Raw genomic sequence first — 25,344 nt, forward strand, 5'->3', positions numbered from 1 at the left:
TTAAGAATGGCTTTCAGAATAAACACCCTCAACCTCTCCATGTTAACGACGGATTTCGGAATAAACACCATTGGGGGGTGGGGATATTTACAAAATTTAACTGATAAAAGTCGTCATTTAAAAAGAAATTTAAAATCAAATGTTTGTAAAAGTGAGAAATTATTAATAAATGTTTAGTAATATTTTTCGGTGCTAATGCAGAGAGTGATCCGCACTATTTTTTAAATCGTATTTCCACATTTAATTAAAGTTTTATGATATGTTTTTTTTTTATTCAATTGCAAGGTTGAAGTACAGAATAGGTACAAAACATCCTCCCCATGTTAAGAATGGCTTTTTAAATAATAACGTTATTATTTCAGCATGGATCACTCTCTGCATGAGTACCCATTTTCCTTTTAATATTCATAAAAAGTAAAACTTTTTTTCAAAATAAATAAATAAATAAATGTTTGTTAATGTTACAAATAATCGTTTAGTTACGGCAACATAAAATATAAAGATGTTACGTGCGGGGTTGGGTGGGTGACTAAGGGAGCAGCGACTATTATTTTTTTTCTGCTGGTCGCTATGGAACTCAACGCCCAAGGAGTACCAAAATGTAACTTTTTTTTGTCAAATAAATAAATTTCAAGCAATTTTTGCAATAAATAATAGATAGCAACTTCGTTAATTTTATGACTCGCCCCAGCATATTATAAACTTCCTCATGTTAAAACGGCTTTCGGAATGAACACCCCCAACCTCCCCATATTAAGAACGGCTTTTGAGGTTTATGGAAGGGCGTGTTTTTTTTTTTAACATGGGGATGTTAGGGTGTTTATAATACGTTGAGGCATGTCGTAAAAATGAAACAGTTTAGAAAAAGTTAAAACAAACTTTTTTATGTAAACAATGCCGTGAAAAGAAACTAAACAATTAAAACGTAATGTTTCATGAGTGAAAAGCCTTAACATAAATAAAGGAATTTAAAATTAAAAAATTTGTAAGTACATAAATGAATTTACATTTTTAAAATATGGGATTATTTATTTATTTATTTTGTTTTGTGCTAATGCAGAGAGTGATCCGTGCTATTTTTTAAAATCGTATTTCCACGTTTAATTAAAGTTTTATGATATGTTTTTATTCAATTGTACAGAATAGGTACAAAACACCCTCCCTTCCCATGTTAAGAATGGCTTTTTAAATAATAACGTTATTATTTTAAAAAAAAAAAAGCGCGAAAGTTAGCGTTAATAATTAGGTCAGCTTAGATATGCACGTGAAAGTCCCAGAATTAAATTAAGAAAACTGATCAGAAGAACAAATAAATAAATGGCCAAGTTCAAGAAATTGGGCGTCTGTTATATATATATAAAAAAAAAAAAGTGAAAGTAAATAAATAAAAAAATAAATAAATAAAAAATAGAAAATTATATATATACACACACATACATATATACACATACACATACATATACATACATACAGACACACAAATGCACACATACATGTATATACATACACACACGCATATAAATATGTATACATATACAATAACACACACACACATATATATACATATATATACAAACACACACGCATGCATAAATATATACACATATCCAAAAACATATACAAGTTAAACAAAAACATACATACTTACATACAAAATAAGGGGAGGGAAAGGTAGGTATCTACAAACTCCAGAATAAGGCAAATAAATGTGTATGTCAATGCATATAGTGAAATATAAGTAAACAAATACATAGAATAAAAATGAGTAGGTTGATGTATATATTTAATTAATAGGTATACTTATACCATAAAACGGAGACAGCAGATGGAAAACTGGCCAAAGAAATAAAGAAAAAGCAAATAAAATTAAAAATATAAAAAGCTTAGAAGGTAAGATTATAAAAAAAAAGAAAAAAAAATTATGGGAAAAGATATATATTTGAATAGCTATGTGATTTATATTAGATTTTTATTTAGATATATATTTTAATAGCTATGTAATTTCAAATTTACCATATTTAAACTTGGACATATGTTTGCAATAGGAGATCAGTTCGTTTTTAGAGTTTATTATATTACTACTTTGAGGGGAGGTTATAATAGTTATAGCTTCAGATGTACTTAGATCCTGGAGTGTAAGACTTAACTTTTTTAGGATGGTCCATTTAATTGAAAAGTGGGTATTGGCAGAGTTAAGCTTTTTAACCAGTGTAGTTAGAGAAGTTCCTGGTTATTATTTGAATTTTTGGTTATTGAAAAAAGAAGTGTGGTTTGAAATTCTTTTCTTTATTAAAGTTGAAGTAGCACCTATATATGTATATGTTTTATTAATAGCTCGGGGTCGAGAATTAATATTAATTTGTTGATTTATACTGGGAAGAGAATTTAAATTTTGTTCATTTTGATGAACAGAGGGTAGGACAGTAATTGTAACAGGATTGGTTTGGAGGGGATAATTAGTGTTATCAGTGTTAGGATGGCTGCTATGAAAAATATTATTATTATTATTATAGCTGGTTGTATGATTGAAAATAGAGGGGCTGGTTGATTGATATATGTATATATATATGTATATATTGATTGATATATGTATATATATATATATATGTATATATATATGTATATATATATATATGTATATATATATGTATATATATGTGTATATATATATATGTATATATATACATGTATATATATATATATATATATGTATATATATATATGTATGTCAGGTCATGTCATATGCTACTGGTACCATGTAACCCAGTACTACCTGCCTCATATCCGGGTCACCGGCGACTAAACTGGTTCCTCCACCAGACTTGCTTGGTGAGGAGGGTGGCTAGTCTCCCTGAAGGATTAAAAACAAGACCTTCCAAAGGGCGAATGAACTCTTTTTCTGGGTCAACGGCCAACTAGCACTGTGTATATTTGTGTGTGTGTATATGTGTATTGGGGTAGAGAGGGCTCCCGTAAGCCGTGGTGAAGGCAATCTTTCTAGGAGAAGCAAATCTCTAATCTAAAAAAACCATAAAGCGGAAGACCAGTACCTGCATTAAGCTGGTCTGCAGTTTAATTTGTTGCTAGCTATCTTGCTCTTGCTTGTTGCTGGATCTCAACATTTTGAACTGAGAGAGAGACTTAGCTGTCATACAAAGCTAAGACTCTGTAACATCATATTTGTATAGATACTCCCTCAGACATTTGGAATCATGGATTTTAAATGTCTGAGGGAGTGGCACTCGTCTGACAAGATCTTGCAATCATCATATATATATATATGTATGTATATGTATATATATGTATATATATATATGTATATATGTATATATATATGTATATATATATATGTATATATATATGTATGTATATATATGTATATATGTATGTATATATATATATGTATATGTATATATATATGTATATATGTATATATATGTATATATGTATATATATATGTATATATATATATATATATGTACACACACAGAAAAAAAAGAAAAAACAATATAAAGACATATATTAATGCATATAAATTTAATCGTTAGGAAGATTTCATCATTAGGGGTAAGGGATATGTATGCTCTATATATTTGGTATTCTGAAGCCTAATACTTCTCATCAGAAGAGGAGAGGAGGTGCTAGGTCACAGATTAGAAATGCGACATCTAGTGATAAGAACATTAGAAATGAAATAATGGGGTGTCTAAGGTAGAAGGTAAACAGTATAAATATGGAGGGGGAGAATTGGAGACCTAAAGTGATTAAGGTGGTATATAAGATAAAATTGGGATTACCAGATAATGGATATAAGTGATACGTAGTTAGGTTAGGGGTTTTATCATGATATGTTAGGGGGTATAAGTTTAATATGTGTGTCATATGTGTAGACGTACAATTCATAATTGAGAAAAAATAGAAAGTAGGGGAAGAAAGCGATAAGAGGTAATGTTAGAGGCTTTTATTATTTTTTGTAGTTATCCCAGAAAATCCATTCTGGCAAAAATTTACTTTCACCATGACTAATGTTTGTGCAAAACTTTTTTAAAATCCAAAGCGTAGTTATTAAGAAAAGTGTGAACAAATGAATGGATGAACGGGAGTGAATTACTAGGTTCAATCCCTCCATTTTCAGGGGACCAAAAATCTTTCAAACCTGTTTAAATGCAAAAGCTTACAGAAATAAACATTTTCAAAAATATATTTAAAATGAAAAAAAAAAAAATGTCTGCCGTAAGGTGTATACGAACGCAAAAACTAATAGTTATGAAACAACCCCCTAACCCATTTGGCTAAAGTGATGGTCATAACATGACATTGCAAATTTATGTAATCAACATATCCAAGAGGTGAATATTTCACACATGTGTAGATCTTGGGATCGTTTAGAAAGAGACGATTTTATGTGACCACCCCCAATCAGATTCTGCAGTTGTTAAGGTAGAAAAAATGGATATTTTGTTCTAAATTTCGCATATTAAGCATCTGAATCTGTGTCCTGACAGTACCAGAATCATTCTTATCTGAATTGGATTTAGAAAGTTTTAGTGAGACATACAAACACACATGCACACAAGCAGATAAATGATATTTATATAATAAATGAAAAGCAAAAAAAAGAGTGTTAAGATGCTGCTAGAAACAGAATCATCAACTCTGTTATCAAGCATGGTGGCACTTTCAAAGCCATTAAACAGCTGCAACTGGTTTCAGGAAGTGGCTTGAAAGTTTTGGAAGATCAACTGAGATACCTAAAAATTGTCTTCAGTGTCAAGATGAATGCGAGTAGAAATAAATTTGAAAGATAATCTCTACGACTACTTGATAAGGTGAAATAAATTTGGAAGACAATCTCTACGACTACTTGATAAAGTGAAATAAATTTGGAAGATAATCTCTACGACTACTTGATAAGGTGAAATAAATTTGGAAGATAATCTCTACGACTACTTGATAAAGTGAAATAAATTTGGAAGATAATCTCTACGACTACTTGATAAGGTGAAATAAATTTGGAAGATAAAAAAGGAATACAAATGATTCAAAATAAGTAGAATGAAGAAACTTACCTTCCAAGTAATATCTTCTGCCTTATACTGTGGATGGTGTTTAGTGATATAAAAATAAATGTCATCCAATGCGAGTTGTTTATCAGGTTTTGACAAAATCGCTTGAACGATCAGTTCATTATAGGAGGGTGAGGATTTGGATTTATCCTTGGAGCTTTCACTGGAGATTTGTTGATCATCATTGTCACCTTCAACAAATGTAGCATCAGTTAATTCTGTAATCTCAGGCATCAGATATTGATACGAATCAGGGCTTTTAGGACAAAATAAGAAAAAAATAAATGGTACATTCATAAAAATGTCTGCAATAATAAAAAAGTCAGTTTCATGAAAATTCAAACAAATCTTTCAATATATTCTATATTTGCATTAACAAAATTTATTTTGGAATGATGTTAATTGAATATATTCTTAAATTTTATGATAAGTATAATTTCAAAGATGCATCCTATATCATAACATACATAACTATGGGATGGCCTATTCAACATAGTTATCTACAAAAATATATCACACACCTGCTGCATGTTAAACGGTTGACATGCAAGGAGACTTGATTCTGTTGTACAACATTATCAAGAGGAATTTAAATCTACTCTTCAAGGAGTTTTTTTACCCAAGCACCAAGTCACAGTCTCTGCAGACACCTGTAAAAGATGTATCACTGTCATTTTTGTTTCAATAGACGGTAGTATTCGTTGTCTGTGTTTCTGTTCCATGGAACATCCTGCCAGAAGAGGTTGTGACATATCAAAGTTTAAAGCAGCTTTGGACAAACATTCAGATTATATGCGAATGAAAAATATCTTCTACATGGCTTATTGCGCTTTGCTATTTTTGCCAAATAAATTTTATTTGACTTATTGTGATAGAATTTATTCGATAACAACCATTCTTCAAAATAAAGACCATCATTGTCAATGTTTGTTTCACATTTGGTCACAAACCCAATCCTTCAGTTTTAAATCAAGTAATCCCTGACAGACTTCTTCAACTTCATCGAATGACCTAAATTGGAGACTCTTCAAAAAGTGCGTCATTGATTAGAATCCTGGCATAGCATTCATTCTAAGTAGATTGAAAATGATTTCTCCTTCAGAAGAAAATTTTGGAGAATATTAAAATCACAAACAAAAGAAAATAAAGGTGTAAGCATTGCCGGTCACTACATTCTAGTTATTACCTTCAAAGTAACTTAAACAAAACTAATATCAAACATTCAGAATATATGTGGATGAAAATATTTTGTCTCTTTGCATGGCTTGTTGCACTTTGCTATTTTTTGTCAAATAAATTTGCTTTGATATCATCATAGTTTAGCTTGTCTTTCTCTAACAATCTTTAAACATATTCCCCTTTACACCGTGGACTCCTGTTGATGTGGTTGCTCTAACTGGAACCCCCCTTCTCATCTTAATGGTGTCTTTCTTCAAAGGATGTGCTCTGGCTACATGTAACCATCTATCTATAGTAGAACAATATTCTCGGTTTTGAAGAGAATAAGTGACACATATTTTCTGAATATTTTCAGAGAGATCTAGGTTCAATCTGGCTCGGAGTGATAATATCTGTCTGAGTCCCATTTATTGGTTAAATAAAAACTTGGCGAGAAATGGTAGAATCAAAATGAAGAGAAAGAAAGCAAACAAGAAAGACTTCACATTTTGCTGATCAAAAGAACTAAAGTGTTATAGAATAATGTGAATTTTTATTACAGATTAGATTGGACGAGTAAAGAAGCCTCAAAACATTATTCCATTGGATCATGAAGCTTTTGAAATTCTTTAGAAGTTTTCTATCTTGCTGATATGATTGGAGCACAGGAAGGAGCAGGTGCCAGTATGGATTGGAAAAGTTAGGTATGAATGGAGTACCATTACTAACCAGCAAAGTGTTACCATTGTTGATAAAAAAAGACGTGTAACACAGTGTGTAGATTTATGGAAGTGAAACGTAACCAGTGAGAGTTGAAGACAAGTGTTGCAAGGAAAGAAACAATATAAAAATGATATGACACATGTGTAATGCAAGTCTTAAAGACAGGCTTGGATCAGATGATCTCAGAGGAAGATTAAATCTTACTCATGTAGAGAGATGTGTACAAAACAAGAAACTTTGATGGTATCGTTATGTTGAAAGAATGGATGAAAATTCTTGGGTTAGTAGATCTGAAACAGTTGAGGTATCACAGAAGACCAAGGAAAACACAAACATAAGGACTTGAATGAACAAGAAGTAAATAAAGACTTAGCCACGGATAGGATGGTGAAACCAACACATGCCTGCATGTAGAACAGGTGTTAAACAGAAGATGGTGGTGATGATAATACTATTTGTTCACATTTACTGCCACACATGGAAACAAGAGTTTAGCAGATACATGTAATGAAATTCACATTTTCTTTTAAAATTCTTTTGCATCCCAAACAAGGCACATTACCACTTAAAATATAACAGGCTACTACTTGGGATCGTATCTAATACCGGAACTGTGGAGAGTTGAGCGGTGAGATGTCTGTTCATATCATCAAGTTGCTCAGAGATGGAAGAAAGACAGAAAGAGAGAAAGGAATGAGGGATGGCGCTCATTGTTCTAGTCAGGAAACAAGGCAAAGCACTCAGCATGTCTGATGAGTCTCCCTGAATGTACTTCTACACTTGGCCAATAGACAAAGAAGGAGTGTGAAAGCCTACCTACTCCTTAAGCAATTTAGGCTTGTAAATCAGATAATTTGTTCAAGTCACCAGCTCTAGAAAGGTTGTTGACCAGGACTAAAGAGGTTTGATACCATAATGTGTGAGTTCAGTAGCACAGGTTTTACATAATTTTCTTTCTCCTAGATAGATGACCTGACAAGTTCTGCGGGTCAATCACACCAAGAGAGTAACTCATGTCTGGGTTCTAAATAAGGTATTTCTGCACTTCTACCAGGGAAAAAATAAATAATTATCTACTTAATAAAGTTCTTCTGTCTTCTAAAGAAATTTCTTCATATAGATCTATAATAAATACTGACAAAATAAATTATTTAGTCATCGTACCTTTCAGATCTTAATTCAATCAGTTTCCAGCTAAATGATGTTTCCTTTTCTTCATTCAGTTCCTTTTCACCACCATTGTCAAGAATTGACTGAATTTTTTCGTAGTTTATAAAAATCTCCTCCTGAAGATTATTCTCAGCACAATCTTCTGGTATAATGAAATTAGGATATTCATTTCTTATCTCATTCAAAACTTGTAAACAATTTCCATTATTCGTCTGATACATGTTGTAAATGTCCCAGTTTGTTGGCATTCTGAAATAAACAATGACATTTTAAATAGATATTGGTGTTTTTTTTTACATTGGTGTTTTTTTTAAACCAACACATTTCAGGTGAAAACATTATTACTTAGTGTCATAAATTCTATTAGTTCATTAGTATAAATTCTAATATTGCAAAAAATTATCCAGTAGTAAAATTTAGTAGAATTTATTGTATTATTGAGTTTTACCATCTGTTTTAATGTGGAAGAGTTGTGTAACCATTATGGTATGCCAAATAAGGGAGTTTATCCTCTACCTAAATTAAGGGTGCACCATTTTAAACAAAATTTGCCAGAACATAATTGTGGATGATACATCTAGCATATTTAATGGATCATTATTCTAATTTTTGAAATTCATACTAATTTCAACATGACACATAAATCTGTAATAATCTTTTCACATGAAATGTGTTGGTTTAAAAGATTACCAATATAAATAAGCACCTAGACATTTTATAAAGAGATATTTTAATCATTCAACAAATCATTTTAAAATACATCAAACTTATTTCTGTTCTGAATGTAACATTTTAGTGAAATTTTATAAAGGCAAAGAATTTAAGAAAAATTCTACCAATGTTTTGATTCAATTTTTATAAGATAAATCCAGCCATTAATCCAGAATTAAAGGAACTCTTATTAAACTTGAAAAAGTTAGTAATTCATTTTACAGATATAATTTCTTTTATTATTCAAGTCCAAAAGCCATTTGAGTATTAGGATTAATGAGATGGATGGATTATGAGATGAAGAATAACTAATAAATGGAACAGAGAAAATTCGAATACTTACAAAGACAGTTTATGACAAGTATTTTATTCAGCAATTAAAAAAATATTTTATTGAATTAAAAAAAATAATTTAAAAAATATTAAATCAGTACAATATTTTTTATATCATGGTATTATTCTTTGGTTTTATTTAAAAAAATTTTCTTATTTATTTTTAAAATAATTTCTTTGGCTATATTTTATATATATAATCTGCAATTTTGCTTATATTATTTTCATGGAACTCTGAAAAATCTATTTTAAAATAGATAAATACAATCATTTTACAATATTTAAATATAAAATATCTAAAAACAAGTTCTTGAGGATATTTAAAATGTATTTTTACAATGAAGTATTTAAATAAGCAACATTCATTTTTTTTGTGGCCAAAAAGAGATACCTATATGCAGAGACCACAAATGAATTTGATAAATATCTAGATTTTTTAATTTGGTTATTTAAAGGGAAAAAGAAAAACAAAAAGAAAATAGATCATTAAACGAAAAGATGAAAAGAAAGAAAAAAGAAAACAAAAAGTAAAAAAAAGAGAAAAATAAAAAATAAAAAATAAAAAAAATACAAAAAAGAAACAAAAGTAAAGAAAAAGAAACAAAAAAAGGAAAGAAAACAGGAAAGTAAAAATAGGAAAAAAGTACAAAAAATTTGAAAAAAGAAAAAAGACAATTAAAGAAAGAAAAAGACAAAAAGAAATAAAGAAAATTTTTTTCGACGTACTGATCCAAAACCTGATCTAAAGCAGCATCAGCAGTTGACGGTAAACAACTAAAAATATTGCCAGAGAAAGCCAACATGAACACTGCCACAGGATAAATTCAAAACGCGGAAAACAAAACTTTAACACAATAAGAAAAGATTTACTGTAAATTTCATTATATGAAAGAAACATTTTTATTTTTTTCAGAGAAATAAGTATTTTTTTTTCAAAGAAATAATTTTTTTAAAGATGAAAACTATAAACGAAAATGAAGTTTTTTCTTTTTTCTTGGAAAGTATCGTTTTTTTTTTTGTCAGAAAATTTTCAATAAAAAGAAACAACTATGATCAAAAACAATTTTTTCCTTCAAGAATAATATCAGGTGAGTGATATTTTATTTTCTATAAACAAAAATATCGCCTACTGACAGCTGATTACTGATTGGCTAAATGCGTTGGCTTTTTAAGACTGCTTTACCAGGAACTTACTATAAATTGAGGTAAGATGCTGATGCAACCTTAGATGAGGCTCTGGATCAGTACCCAAAAAAGAAATAAAGAAAAAGACAAAAAAGAAATTAAAAAAAAATATGATGAAGGATAAAGAAGAAATACCTTACCCCCACAAAGAAAGAATAAAAGTTTTCAACTCACTCCATGGTAAGATCAATAATTGTTTCTTTGTCTGGTGATTCGTGCCACTTGGACCATTGAAATGGCTTCTGTTTTTCTTTCTCGATTTTCTTATCATCTTTGAGCAGAAGAAATTCAGCAAAACTCTCGTGGAAATAACCAAGAATGGATTTTCTTTGTGAGTCTTCAATTGGACTCTTGGAGTAAAGTTCCGGATAAAGATCCTTAACAATTTTTAATACGTAAGTGTAATTATTGTCAAAGTTTTCACACATTTGGTAAACAGCCCATTGGGAAATGGTTGACATTTCCGATGGAACATTCAATCTGTAAAAAGTTAAAAAAAAAAAAAAAAGAAACATTGTCATATGAATATTCTTTATGATTTTCAAGGGAAACACCAGATATTGAATAGCAGAGGAATGTAAATTTAAAAAACAGACAAAGTAGGGAATAAAGACCTTGACTGACTTCACTGTGAAAAAAAAGAAAGGGACACATTTTGGTTGATGCCGATTTGATCTTGATCTTCCCACACATTCGATTTGTAAACTATTATCACAACAAGAAAATTTTTTAAACCAAACTTTGGATTGCTTTTTAAAAAAATAATAATAATAACAAGTTATATCATTATATCGTGACAATGAAACCCTTTGTTTATAGTCAGATAACGTACTTCCTAACTTCCAGCATAGCTGCTGCCAGAAGTGGTGACGAGGCAAATCAGTTCCTTCACTTTTATCGTTATTCAGTATTTCTATTATGAGCAATTTATTGAAATAAAATAGAAAAAAAGGGACATTATTGAAAATATACAATAAAAATTGACAAAGTTATAAAGAAAAAAATTACATAATTACTTTTTATTTGCACTTTTAATAAGAAAATAAAAAAGAAAAGTTTTTTATTTGAAATTTTATAAAAAATATGTTTATGAAATTATAAAAATATATTTTTTTATTTTAAGAAAAGTTTTTATTTGAATTTATGCAATGAATATATGTTTATAAAAGTATAAAAATAAAATTATTGAAATCAAAATAATAAATGAAATTATTGAAATCAAAATAACAAACTTCAAACATCATAAAAAAAATGTATACAATACATAATATTCCCCAAATAGTTTTAAGATTTTAAAATGTATTTACAATTACTATTTTTTTTAAAACAGACTGCAAAAAGCGTTTTCAATAATTCTTAAAAAAAAATAATAATTTCAATAATTGTTGATAAGACCGAAAAATCTTTCCAATGATTATTAAATAAAAAACAGAATGATTGTAAAACCATAATAAAAAAAAGTACATTCACAAGGGAGATAAAGGTGGGAGAGAAAAAACAAAGGAACTGATTTGCCTTGTCACCGCTTTCAGTAGTAGCCATGCTGGAAGTTAGGAAGTATGTTAGCTGAATATAACCAATTTTTTTAAAACAAACTTCAGATTGTTTTTTTTTTTTTAAATAATAATAAAAACAAGTTTAATATCATGACAATAAAACTTTTAAAACAAACTTTGTATTGCTTTTTTTTTAACTATAATAATAACAAAAATGAGTTACATTATTTAGTTGTGACCAAGATTGATTTTGTTTTGTAGAATGCATTTATATATTTACAAAACATTTTTGAAGACCAGGATTTTCCCTACATTAAAAACTGATGTGAGAATTGAGAATTAAGGATGCTGATTGTGTAGAGGTGGAATCGAACCCAAGACGCCCAGTTACAAGATCGGAGTGGTCTTGGCGTCACACCCCCATAGAAGTAGACTTGCCCGCTTGCATAAGAGGCGAGAGTGGGCTACTTAAACAAGATATTCATGGCAATAAATGTGCTTTCAAATATATGTTGTCTTGCTGACACTTTACATGGCGTCGCCGATATAGGAAACTTGCTACAAACAACATTGGAATATGGACAAACAAACACAGCAGACATTACTGTAACGGATCCTTGAGCTACAGCAAGAGAATATCGCCTTGCGAAGAGACGGAGGACAGTCCAGTAAGCCACCTACAAGAAGACCCGACATACCTACCATAGAACCGAACTCAAGTGATGGTGACTGGACAATATTCATTGACTCCTGGAGTAGATACAAGATGTGTGGGTTGACGGAGCCAACAGCACTAAGAAATGAGCTGAGAATGGCCTGTTCCCTAGAAGTAAACAGGCTATTGTTCAACATAGTAGGAGCAGAAATACTGAACTCCGTCATGGAAGAACAGCTGTTACAACACATAAAGCTTGTAGCTGTCAGAAGCCTACACAAAGAAGTGTACTGGCAAGAATTCCATTCTGTAAGGCAGAAGGAATGGGAATCGTTACAGACTTTGTGGCACAACTTCAATCAGTGGCAAAATTCTGCGACTTTTCAGTGACTTGTCTGAACAGGATAGGATGCGGCCGGAAAGTCAGCTACTCCAACAATATAGTAACAGGACAAATGATGGCAGGGCTGGCAAACCTAGAGCATCAAGGCAAGGTGCTGTCGGAGGTTGCGACGCTTACGACACTGGAAGAAAAATTCAACAGGCTTGTCAGCCTAGAGACCACGGACAAGTCTATCTCCCATTTCCACAGTAGTATATACATTACTACAACGAACATACAGAGGTCGGGCCACAGGCAGCCGCCTCAGAAGAACCAGACTATATCAACTCCGAGAGACACTGAACCCTGTAAATGGTGTGAGAAGAGCTCACACCCTCACGGCTCAAAAGGAATAGGGGGCTGCCTAGTAACAAAGATGACTTGTCACAATTGCGGCTTGACCGGACATTTTAAAAGAGACTGCCAAAAACCGAAGGTCCAGCAACAGATCTACAGCAGGAGTGGTTGGAGCAGAATCCAGAACTTTCACTACCCAAAGACACAAAAAGGGTTGTAACCGGATGATTTGCCAAGATGGACAAATAAAAAAGAGGTGAAGCCAACCTGATAAAACCAAAGGCTGTGCCGCACCTTATTTGGAACAAAAATAAGTTCCGAAGAGGTACTCCTGATTCAGCACCAACCCTGACGGTAAAGATAACTCCAATTCCAGAGGCCCATGTGGAATTCGGGTGCATCTCCATAGGGCCAGCTGGCCTCCATGCCCACCGCATTGATGCAATCGCAGACACTGGGGCACAGACATGCTCTAGCAGATCAGAAATCCAAAAAATTCTGAAATTTCCAGACAAATATCTAGTACCGACCAGTCATCGAATTCAGGGAATCACAGAAAACCTACTAAACATAAAAGGCGTGATATTGGCTAAAATCAGAGTAGGATCGCAGGAAACACGTCAGATTATATTTGTATCAAAAAATACATCAGATTTCTGCCTGTCCGAGTCAGCCCTAAAAGACCTTGGTCTGGTACCAGAGAACTTTCCAGACCCCACCTCCCAGCAGAACGTGGCAACTAGTGATGGCGGAAAGGCACCATGTGGGTGCCCACAAAGAATTAATATCCCACCTAAGCCGGACACTATCCCTTTTGCCCCTACAGAAGAAAACAGATCCCAATTGGAATGATGGATAAAGGAGCATTTTGAGTCCAGTGCATTCAATGTATGCCCACATCAACGGCTGCAGACGATAAAAGGAAAACCCATGAACATCACGTTCATCCCGGGGATCAAACTGTCAGCAATCCACACCCCAATCCCAGTCCCACACCATTGGAAGAAAAGGGTTAGGGAGGATCTCGATTGAGATGTGACATTGGGCATCATAGAACCTGTACCAGTGGGTACACCTACAACATGCTGCTCCAGAATGGTGGTTGCACCAAAAAAGGATGGGTCACCGAGGCGCACGGTAAACCTACAAAAGCTCAACACTGCTACCCTATGAGAAACCCATCATACACCGTCTCCTTTTAACCAGGCATCATTGGTGCCTGCAAAAACTAGAAAAACCGTCTTGGATGCATGGAATGGCTATCATAGCCTAACACTCTCCCCATCGGCAAGAGATGCAATTACCTTCATCACGGAATGGGGTAGATACCATTATCTTCGGGCACCACAAGGATTCCAAGCGTCAGGAGACGCATATATATGCAGGTTTGACAATATCACTGTAGATGTATAGACGACACGATACTATGGAACGACTCTATCGAAACATCATTTTGGCATACTATGGAGTACATAAATAACTGCAGCAAAAATGGTATCGTATTCAACCCCTAGAAATTTCACTTTGCAGAAAAAGAGGTGGAATTTGCTGGGTTCTTGATAACGGAAGACAGGATAAAACCCACCAAAAAAAATGCCTGAAACAATATGAAATTTTCTTACACCAAAAAATATAACTGACATGATCCTCGTTTAGAATGGTAAACCAGGTAGCCTACGCTTTTTCTCAGGCTGAAGTAATGGCCCCGTCCTGGGAGCTGCTGAAGACAAAAAATCCAAACTTCTACTGGGACAGCACACTCGACCGAATCTTCAAAAAAGAGTTGAAAAGAAGGATCACAGAAGAGATTGAGAACGATATAAGAACCTTCAAAGTGAACAGACCAACTTGTGTGCCGACGGACTTCAGTAAGACAGGCTTGGGATATTTTCTTTTCTAGAAGCACTGCAACTGTGCAACTGAAGCCGGACCGAAGTGTGGTGAGGACCACTGGAGATTAATCCTGGCCGGCTCCCGATTTACCAATGACGTAGAGTCCCGATATGCACCAGTTGAAGGAGAGGCATAGGCATTAGTCTACGGACTGGAAGCATGCCGCATGTTCATTTTGCAATGCCCAGAGCTGTTAGTCACCGTGGATTATAAGCCCTTGATGAAGATCTTCTCGGACAAAGCCCTGCAGGACATAAAGAACCCAAGACTGTTCAACTTCAAAGAACGGTCCTTAATGTACAAATTTCGAATAAAGCATCTCCCTGGCAAACTCAATGTAGCACCAGATTGTACATCAAGATGCCCAGTAACGTTAAGCCAGGAGGAAGCAAATGAAAAGGACATTGCACAAACCATGGATAATACCATAAGAGCGTCATTTAACTCCACCTATGAGCAGGACCCCAAATAAAGAGCAATAACATGGGGTAGGATTGTGGCAGCAGCTGCTACTGACGAGGAATGTCATACCTTCACCGAATTCATACAAAATGATTTCCCTAAATCTCGACACAAACTGCTGAAGACAATTTGCTGGTTTTGGCATATGAAAGAGGAGTTATATTGCTTGGAAGAGGTGACTATAATGGAAAATAAAATCCTCATACCGAGAAAACTACATACAGCAGTACTGGAATCGCTTCAGTCGGTGCATTAGGGTGTTAATGGAATGTTGGCAAACGCCAGACAACGGCTATTTTGACCAGAACTGGACACAAGCATTCATCAGACCCGGGCCAGTGCAAAGTATGCAATGTAATGGCTCCACCACAACCTAGAGAACCCCTAATGCCACCGTCGAACCCCGAGTTCCTATTTCAGAAGACAGTGACGGACTTTTTCGATTTACGAGGGAAGAACTACCTAGTATATGCAGATAGATACACTGGATGGGTAGAAGTCACTCTGATGTTGTCCAGGAATGCCAAGGCCACATGTGACACCCTACGAAACTGGTTCTGCACGTATGGCATCCCGGAGGAACTGTCGACCAATAGTGGACCGCCGTTTGACTCCAATGAATATAACTGGTTTCTAGATAATTGGGGCATAAGGAAACGAACATCATTGGCACATTACCCTCAAACCAATGGGAGAGCAGAATTGGCTGTTAAAACAGCTAAAAGGATACTTATTGATGGCATGGACAGTTGCAGTCGCCTATGCCATGACCGAGCAGCTAGGTCCCTATTGACTCATCACAACACCCCAGTACAAGACCTACATATGTCTCCAACGATGATGCTCTATGGTCGCATCTCTCAGTCCTCCAGAATCGATATCCAATCCATAAACGCTGGAGAGAAATCAGTCGTTATAGGGAAACAGCGGTAGCAAAAAGACACTTAAGGAATGAAAGGGAATACAATCTAAAATATCACCCACTTCAGGAACTGAAAATCGGAGAAATGGTGCAGGTTCAAAACCAAGTTGGTTCACACCCGTGCCGATGGGCAAAGACGGCAGTTACAAGACCGGAGTGGTCTTGGCATCACACCCCCATAGAAGTAAACTCGCACGCTTGCATGAGAGGCGAGAGCGAGCTACTTAAGACATTCATGGCAACGAATGTGCTTTCAAATATACACCGTCTTGCCGACACTTTACAGATTGGAATTGCCATAAATAGTTTATTAAATCAATGCTTGGGTGTGTGATATCTGTCTAAATATGTTTTGTTTTTTTAAATTAAAAACTTTCTTTGTATTTAACTTTACCATTGCGGGGAGGCAAACAAATAGAAAAGTTTTTTTTATAAAAATAAATTTCTAAGTAAAATTATATATGTCATTATGTCATTTTGTATAAAATTGCTTCAGTCTAGAAGGATTTTCTCCTCATTGACCACTGACAGAAATGATCAGCGTTCTGATATATATATATATATATATATATAATTTTATTTAGAAATGTTTTTACAAATTTTCATTTTTTGCCTTTGTGTAGAGGTAAGCAAATAGCAAAGTTTTTTTTATAAAAAAATAAATGTTATAAAAAGATTTTTATGTTGTGGTAGTACACTTCATCTTTATAAAAATAAAAGTTATAAAAAATAATCCATTTTTCAAATTTTGCTTATTTCTACTTATTGCTTTGTGATTTTACTATGCATAAAAATTGTCTCAGTTTAGAAGGATTTCTCCTTAACTGACCGCTGACAAGAGATATCAGCATCTTTAATTCTCAATTCTTACATCGGTTTTTAATGTAGGGAAAATTCTGTTCTCCACAAAATGTTTTGTAAATATATATGTACACACTCTACAAAAAAAAAAAAATCAATGTTGGTCGCAAGTAAATAATATAACTTGTGTTTATTATTATTTAAAAAAAAAAGCAATTCAAAGTTTAGTTTTAAATACTAATTTTTAACAAAGTTGAAGTGAAGAGAAAAATCATTAGAGAGCAGCAGGAGAAGTTTATTTAAATTTGTTTACAGACATTGCGGAGTTCAAACATGCCTTTTGCAGAAGCACAAGCACACCTACCTGAAATAAACGTGATGGAAAATTATTATCAAAAAGAAAAAAATATAATGTTTACAACTATCTTGAATTGATTACATGTTGCACGTCCTTTTTGCTGCGATTTACAAGATCAACTAACATTCCACATACTTTCGACCACAACAAATTCGGTCATTAATTATGATCTGGACATATCTACTGTAATGAACCGCCTTCTAAATGAATTCAATGGACATTAACCAGAACAAGGCAGTCAGCCGGCCCCCACTCCGACTGTGGAGGCAATCGTTGAGCCCTGGGAGGAGAAGACACCACCACTACAAGCAGTTCAAATTGTATTTTTTAGGAGAACACACTATTTTATGAGATTCAATCTTTCACACCTTGATGTCTGCTTGTTAGCCTCCAAACAAGATTCATTAAAGCACTTCAACCCATGGCCATCGTTCATTTCGATGAGTTCCCAAGAGTGGGCGAGAAGTTTGTGCAGAGTAGGAGGAACATTAATCTACATCAAATCCACTGGCTGAGGTGATTTATTCTTCGATTGGGTGAGGAAACTTTCTAAGTACAATAAGAGTAGTGCAAACTCTTGAATGTTGATATTCTCTGATGATGAAAACAACCAAAGAATGAGAGAGAGATACTGTCCGATCTGTGTCATGACATTTTGAAAACGGTCAGGTAATATCTGAATGTCTGTGTTGCCAGTTGTTGAAGTCCCTTCTTTACCATTACCATCTGAGAAATCTCATCTTTCGCTTAACACTGTGCACGACTGTGGAACTCTCTTCCGTTTGCCTGTTTCCCACCTGACTACAACTTGGATGTCTTGAAGTCCAACATAAACAAATTCTTGACAAACCACTCTCTTAAGTAAGACACCCTATCAAATATCCAATACTAATGATTATTACGATACTATCTCATTGATTACTTACACGCAATAACCCTTATCCCTGAGTGGCTTCCAGGCCTTGATAAGTGGTGATCTCCATGTAAAAAAAAAAAAAAAACTTCCTCCAGTTTCTGTTGAATTTCCTTTTTGGCAACCACAAGGTAGTGGGAGGCATCTGACTGTCCATTCAAACACTTCTGCCTTCAGATGCACTGCTATCTTTATCTTTATATAATGATCAAATGTTCAAAGCACTGCATGAAGAACTTGAACTGAGACGATTTCATGGTTCGGTATTGGCTTGTTCATCAAACCTTTTTGAGTATCATAGTTGTTTTAATGTTTGATGACCACACCATCATCAATCACTTTCTCGAACAGAGAGTGTAAATCAGCAACAGCTCTTGTGATTTCAAAGCCTGCTCACGCAACATCCAGATTATGACAGTCGGCTCTGGAGTCGGCACAGGTTACAGTATGCTCCATTAAGACCCAAATACAAATTTGTAGCTTTTAAGTCCATCATGTGTGATGAAAAATTCATTTTCACTGACACTGCCTTCTCCCCAACCAGGATTGTGAATCCATCAGTTTTCATCCTGTTGATATTGTCATCAAAAACCTGAAGCGATTGGAGTGCTTCGGTAGACTCCTTCTCCAATTGCAGTATGAAAGGTTGATGTGTCTGGGCACTGTTAGGCGACTTCTGTATACATTTGACCTCATCACGGTCTGTATTGATTGAGAGTGGACAAGGCATAGACATTATAATGTTCTTTATCTTGGTGTTTTCAAGCTGCCGGTAAAATGCGTGACTGCCACTACCATCAATAAAATATCTTAAGAAGGGTTGAATTTAGGGTAATTCTGATGTCATTTTTGGGCTTCTCAAGTCAAAACATTTTCCCATGAGAATTTTTAGTCTTAGAACTTGATTATAACTCAAAATACATCATAAAACGTTAATCTGTAGGTGCCTGGCATTTGGCTTGGGTCAGTATTTCTTAAAGCATGCCTAAGTGTAAATTTCATTTTTTCTAATTTCCACAAGCCAGATTTGATAACTTATAGATTTTCTCATGCATTTATGCCTATATTTTCAGAAAATATATACTTTCACAAATCTGACTTGTGGAATTTTGAGAGTTTCAACATTATATGTCGAATTTTGGCGGAAAAAAACTATGAATTTTTGGCTAAATTTCTATGAAATTGCAAAAACGTTTGTTTGAAAATCTCATTTTTTTGTATTCAAAAGTTCTAAGGTGAATTATATGATCAGATTTAGTAAATCAGATACAATTATGGTTAGTTCAGAAGAAATTTGGTGAAGTAAGCTTATTTTTGTCATTTATTTAGGCCCTTAACAATTTTGGGGAATTTCTAGATTCTATGAAACTACCAGAATAATGTCAGCCCATAATTCATATAATCGCTCAACTTCAAAAGTTTGTAATTTTTCACCACACTGAGCTTTCAATTTGATTTTTTTTTTGTTGATCTGGAGATTCTTTGTAGTTTTTGAAAAACTAGGACTTTTTAAAGTTTGATTATAATCATCTTTGGACGATTTCCATCCCCTAGCCCACTGTGTTCCAGCTTCTTCACTTTCATTCCTGCATACTCTGTTCCAGTCGAACCAGCCCTGGGCCATGACCACATGGACTGGACTTACTTAAAATATCTCATCACACCCCAGGAATATCCACATCAATCTCCGTGTCACATCACTCCATGCTGTCCACATTTTTAGCCTTTCCAATTATCCAGAGTCACGCATTCCTGTCCATTCAGTCTGCTGCTGCCCATTTCTTCAACTTTCCTGCTTTCAGAATCTTCGTCGATGGACTTTCTTCAGTTCTTCTACCCTTTTTCTTCTTGTAGTTATTGTGGATTAAATATGTTTCTTTTATAACTTTACATCTACGTTTGTCCTCTCTTCTTTGTTATTCTTTGACTGTGTCTACTTTCTTAGTTTCTGTCTTAATTTCTCGGCACACAACCTATCGATTCCCCCTCTTGCAACACCACCAAAAAAAGAAAACAAGAATTTACTTTTTTAGGCAATTACATGCGAACACCCTGAAAAACTTGCCGGTAAGAAAAAACTTAAAATAAAAAGTATTTTAAAATTTTGGTGTGGGGATCAGTTTCGCATATAAGTTTAAGGGGTGTTTGGGTAAAACAGTATATTTTGAAACAAACACATTTTTACTTATAAAACGTAACTTGTGGCCACAGCTGTGATTAAACTCACTACACGAGTTTATAGTGTAATTTACATCTGGGCAGGGGCTGCTAGTGAGTCCTTATCTTGCCTTGACAGAGTTCAAAAATAGACTTCATAGCCTAGAGGGGGATGCCCGTTTCTCTTCCCTACAACCTCTTTCTCACAGAAGAGACGTTGCGAGCCTGTCTCTGTTTTAGCGTTATTTTCATGGCAAGTGCTCGTCTGAGCTTCAATCTATGGTTCCCCCTCGCCAAACATTCATGAGAAACACTCGTTTGGCTGTAAGCACTATCAATAATTTCCTCCACTTTTTATCTGTGCCTAAACCTAAACATAGATTCCATGAACAAAGTTTCTTTCTAAGAACTCCACACCTGTGGAACTTTCTCCTGTTTACCTGGTTTCTAGCTGACTACAATATGGCCATCTTCAAATCCAATGTAAACAAGTTCTTGATGAGCCGTTCCCCTTAAGTAATCCAATTTACCAAATTTACACTTCTAACGATTACTATGATATTGTCCTTTTGACCACTGTACACTCGTTCACCCTTATCCTCGAGTGGCATCTGGGCCTTGATAAGTGGTGATTTCTCTGTAAAAAAAAGAAAAAAAAATCTTGTCTGTAGCTGAAGACTTGATGCTCCGCCAGATCTATCAAGGGTATATATATTTTTTTTATTGTGACGCCATCACTAGATAGGTTGCCTACCACGGCTTAAGAAAGACCCATCTACCCTCGAGAGAAGGATAGACCGCGCCAGTTTTCCAACCTGGTATTTTACCTCGCGGTACATACAGCGCACGCATCGCCTTCCCAAATGGTCAGCTATCTGGTACTGGCCAGGCTCAACGTTACTTAACTTCGGTGATCTGGCGAGAACCGGTGTGTCAACATGATTGCGCCGTATATTTAATTGTTACTTACTTATATGTCATGCCGAAATTAGTATAAATTAAAAAAAAAAACAACGGAAAATGATACAGTAGATGTGCCAGATCTAGTTTTTACAAAAAATCATCAACAATAACTGTCCGACATTTTGAAAGCAAGAGAGAGAAGTCAGTTTGTTACACACCTCTTCCACATTAAAACATACGACAAATTTTATTTTCACTTATAGTTATTTTCTAATGGATCATTTTTCGTAATTTTTTTTAATCTATACGAATAACACGCAAGGATGTGACCGTGTTTTCACCTAAAAAATCCACTGTTCTGCACCAAAAGCACTGTTGTTATTAAAAGCACATGGTGACACAAGGGAATTAATTAAAACGAAAATTTTCCTTTAAAAAGGGTACCTTTTAATAGAAGGGTTATTTATTTATTTATTTCATTGTAATGATTTTCTACTAAAAAAGAAATTTAAAAATAAAAAAAAATAAAGAAATAACTTGCCTTTTTTTCGGCATGCTTTCGTTTTGTTTCGGTACTATTCAATGATTTGTTTGTTATTTATTTTCCATCGTCAATAAAATCTTGGAAAACACATAACAAATTCACCGGCCTCTTTATATGTTTATAATCTCGTCCTAATATTTTATTTAAATTCAAAAATGAAGTAATAATTGTTATTGCTAATCAAGTAACAGTTGTTTATGTATTTCAAATGGTTGGTAAGCATTCAAATGTTTTCAAATTCGAACTATAAACTCGCTACTTCCGGTTCCGTTACTTCCACTTCCGGTGTCGTTACTGCTTTCCAGTCCACCATTTCTTGTTCTTATTTTTTCCTGATGCCCGTGATCACTTTGTACCATTTTGTCAGTGTGAACTGAAGGTTTGTTTAATTATTTTCTCCTCATAGATGATCCTCATGAGATTTTTGCTTCATACAGACGTATTTTAATATAAATTATAAACATGTAATTGTCGCGTATATTGTCAATATGTAAAGAAGTTATTTTTCAACTTCAGATTTTTTTTCTTTATAAATGTGTCGTTAAAATTTAAGTAAATTATTTTCTTTTTGTATAAATTGATAATAATTGTGTCTTGCGATTTTAATTTGACCAAGAATATCAAGTAAATGTTCTTCCATTTTTGATTTTCTTTTTATGCAAATCCAATTATTAAAACATGTATTTATAGCAAATGCAATTCACTAAATGTTGCGAACGTGAAAAGTTTTGTTTACTTCGTATTTATTATAGCCTTAATTAATATAAATATCGGTTCAATTTTTACGACGTGCCCCAGCGTATTATAAACACCCCAACCTCCTCATGTTAAGAACGGCTTTCGGAATAAACACTCCCTAAACCTTCCCATGTTAAGAACGGCTTTCAAGGTTGGGGGAGGGGGGAGTTATTCTGAAAGCCGTTCTTAGCATGGGGAGGTTGGGGTGCTTATAATACGCTGGGGCACGTCGTAAAAATTGACCAAATATTACGAATTTGACTTCTATTTTTAAGGTAACGCACACACATCGTGGTTTACGACAGTCTTGCATTTACGCCCGGCAAACTAGAAAGTAAATTCGACAACTCTAGAAGGGTCACATATTTTACACCGTCAAATCATGTGTTATTTTGTTAAGAAAATTATATTGAGCGAATTTGACGTAAACACTTGATTTAAATAAAGGGTGCGGGTTTGTATTACTGTACACATAGATTCGAAAAAGTTGTCAAAAAACAAATATATAACAAATAAATATTATCAAAGGCAAGATAAGTTACTTTTCTACCTAACTGGACATATTTTTTTTGTTTTTATTTAATGTAACATGTTTATTCAGCTCGAAAAACATGCAGTGTTTACCGATGTATTGGAAAATTCAAAATGGCGCCCGACACTCTCTTTAACATGGTAAGTTTGGGAAAAGGTGTTATAAATAATAAACTAGACAAAATACTATTAAAAAAAACACCGAATATATGTCAACATATATCACGGTAACATATATTGAGCGAGTTTCTAACAGTATTTTGTATAGTTTATTATTTATAACATCTTTTCCTGAACTTACCGTGTTAAAGAGAGTGTCGGGCGCCATTTTGAATTTTCCAATACATCGGTAAACAATGCTTTTCGAGCTGAATAAATATGTTAAATTCAATAAAAACACGAAAAATATATCCAGTTAGATAGAAAAGTAACTTATCTTGCCTTTGATAACATTTATTTGTTATATATTTGTTTTTTGACAACTTTTTCGAATCTATGTGTACAGTAATACAAACCCGGTTAAAGTACAGAATAGGTACAAAACACCCTCTCCATGTTAAGAATGGCTTTTTAAATAATAACGTTATTATTTCAGTACGGATCACTCTCTGCATGAGTACCAAATAAAGTAAACGAACAAAATATACATTTTTATATATTTATAACTTTATTTAACAGAAAAACGAAATAAATTTTTAGAAATGTTTATTGTCTTAACAGAAAAATGAACAAAATAAAATCTGAAGTAATGAACCAGAACTATTAGCAGTGTCAAATGTCGCCATTAAAGATGAGTGATAAAAATCTGAATAATTAGACTCACTATCTTTCGAAGCTTATAACTACTAATTTTTTTTTTCAATAAAAGGAGCAAAGACCAAATTTTAAAATAATAAAAGGTTTAATAGAAAAATATTCAGTATTTTTTTTTTTTTAAATCGGTTTTCTTTAAAAAAGATTTAAAGAAATTCAACGAATTTTAACTTACTCCAATTATAATAAATATATATAAATTCCAAAAAATCACTTACCTATCAAAAATACTAACCAATGGGTACTTCCATTCTTCATTTATAAGAATTTGTCCATATTTATATTTTATATTCCATTACCTTTTAAATAAAAGAATTTTCTAAGCAAGCATTGGAAAAGAGCGCGATTTTCAAATCTAATAACGTGGTCACAGAGCGGAGTTGCCTCGCTTTCTTCCAGTTGACAAATTTGGAGGCTGAAAAGCGCCATAATTAATTATTTCAAAAACATAAAAACAACACATTAGACCAAATATATTTCCCGGTAGTAACTATATAATGAAACAAACATTTGAAGTGCTATCTCCCCTTTGAACTTCTGACATGTGGTTACTGTCAACAATCTCACCATATTTGAAAAATGATCACATTTCACTCATCAAAGTTTACTTTTTAAAAAAATCCTACCGACAAATTTTCCATATTTAAAAAAAAAATTAATTCTCTTAAAGAATTATGAGTTTTTGATTTTAAATATTTTATTTCTTCTTTATGCGATGAATTTTTTTGTTCAAAAATCTAAAAAAAAAAAAAAAATAACGTTGAATGAAACAGAAAAAATTAATGTAGGTGTCCAATTTTTACAGGACAATATTTTGTAAATTTGCACATAACTATTCTTTTGATTTTGTTTTAAATTAGATTATTTTATTTATTGGTCTTTTATCTTCAATTTGTGATATATATACCTTAGGTTAGAAAATTATTTTCATTTTAAATAGACATTTCAAAATGGGCTGGTGGTGAATTTAAAAAAAACAACTTTTGTCTAGAATATTATATTCAGTTTATTGGAAAGAGCATAAAATTTCACATTAAATCTGAAAATATCTTAAAAATTGAACCAATAGAAAAATTTTGATAGATTTTTAAATTGAAAAAAATTTAACTCGTAAAATTCAATTCATTTCATTA

At 33.3% G+C, this 25,344-nt stretch overlaps 2 protein-coding genes across 5 annotated transcripts in view; one reads left to right on the forward strand and one right to left on the reverse strand.

Annotated features, from left to right (window-relative positions):
• Positions 1 to 22,383, reverse strand: part of LOC145249628 (uncharacterized) — a 62,356-nt gene extending 39,973 nt beyond the window's left edge. For 2 of the 3 annotated variants that reach the window (XM_080111374.1, XM_080111372.1), the window contains exons 1-4: positions 22,127 to 22,383; positions 10,521 to 10,826; positions 8,112 to 8,366; positions 5,070 to 5,322 (exon numbers count right to left, since the gene is read on the reverse strand). In XM_080111374.1, coding sequence (XP_079967500.1) covers positions 5,070 to 5,322; positions 8,112 to 8,366; positions 10,521 to 10,826; positions 22,127 to 22,140 — 828 coding nt within the window. In that variant the 5' untranslated portion in view covers positions 22,141 to 22,383. Of the gene's footprint in view, positions 1 to 5,069; positions 5,323 to 8,111; positions 8,367 to 10,486; positions 10,827 to 22,126 lie in introns of all 3 variants that reach the window. The other variant, XM_080111373.1, reaches the window with a different exon arrangement.
• LOC145249627 (mediator of RNA polymerase II transcription subunit 14-like) overlaps positions 22,365 to 25,344 on the forward strand; it is a 99,178-nt gene continuing 96,198 nt past the window's right edge. Inside the window, exon 1 of one of the 2 annotated variants that reach the window (XM_080111369.1) lies at positions 22,365 to 22,508. The gene's annotated coding sequence lies outside the window, so the exon portion shown is untranslated. The remainder of the gene's footprint in view (positions 22,509 to 25,344) is intronic. The other variant, XM_080111370.1, reaches the window with a different exon arrangement.

This window comes from Euprymna scolopes, chromosome 28, assembly GCF_053919585.1.
Source record: "Euprymna scolopes isolate OS-2025 chromosome 28, ASM5391958v1, whole genome shotgun sequence".
Taxonomy (NCBI): domain Eukaryota; kingdom Metazoa; phylum Mollusca; class Cephalopoda; order Sepiida; family Sepiolidae; genus Euprymna; species Euprymna scolopes.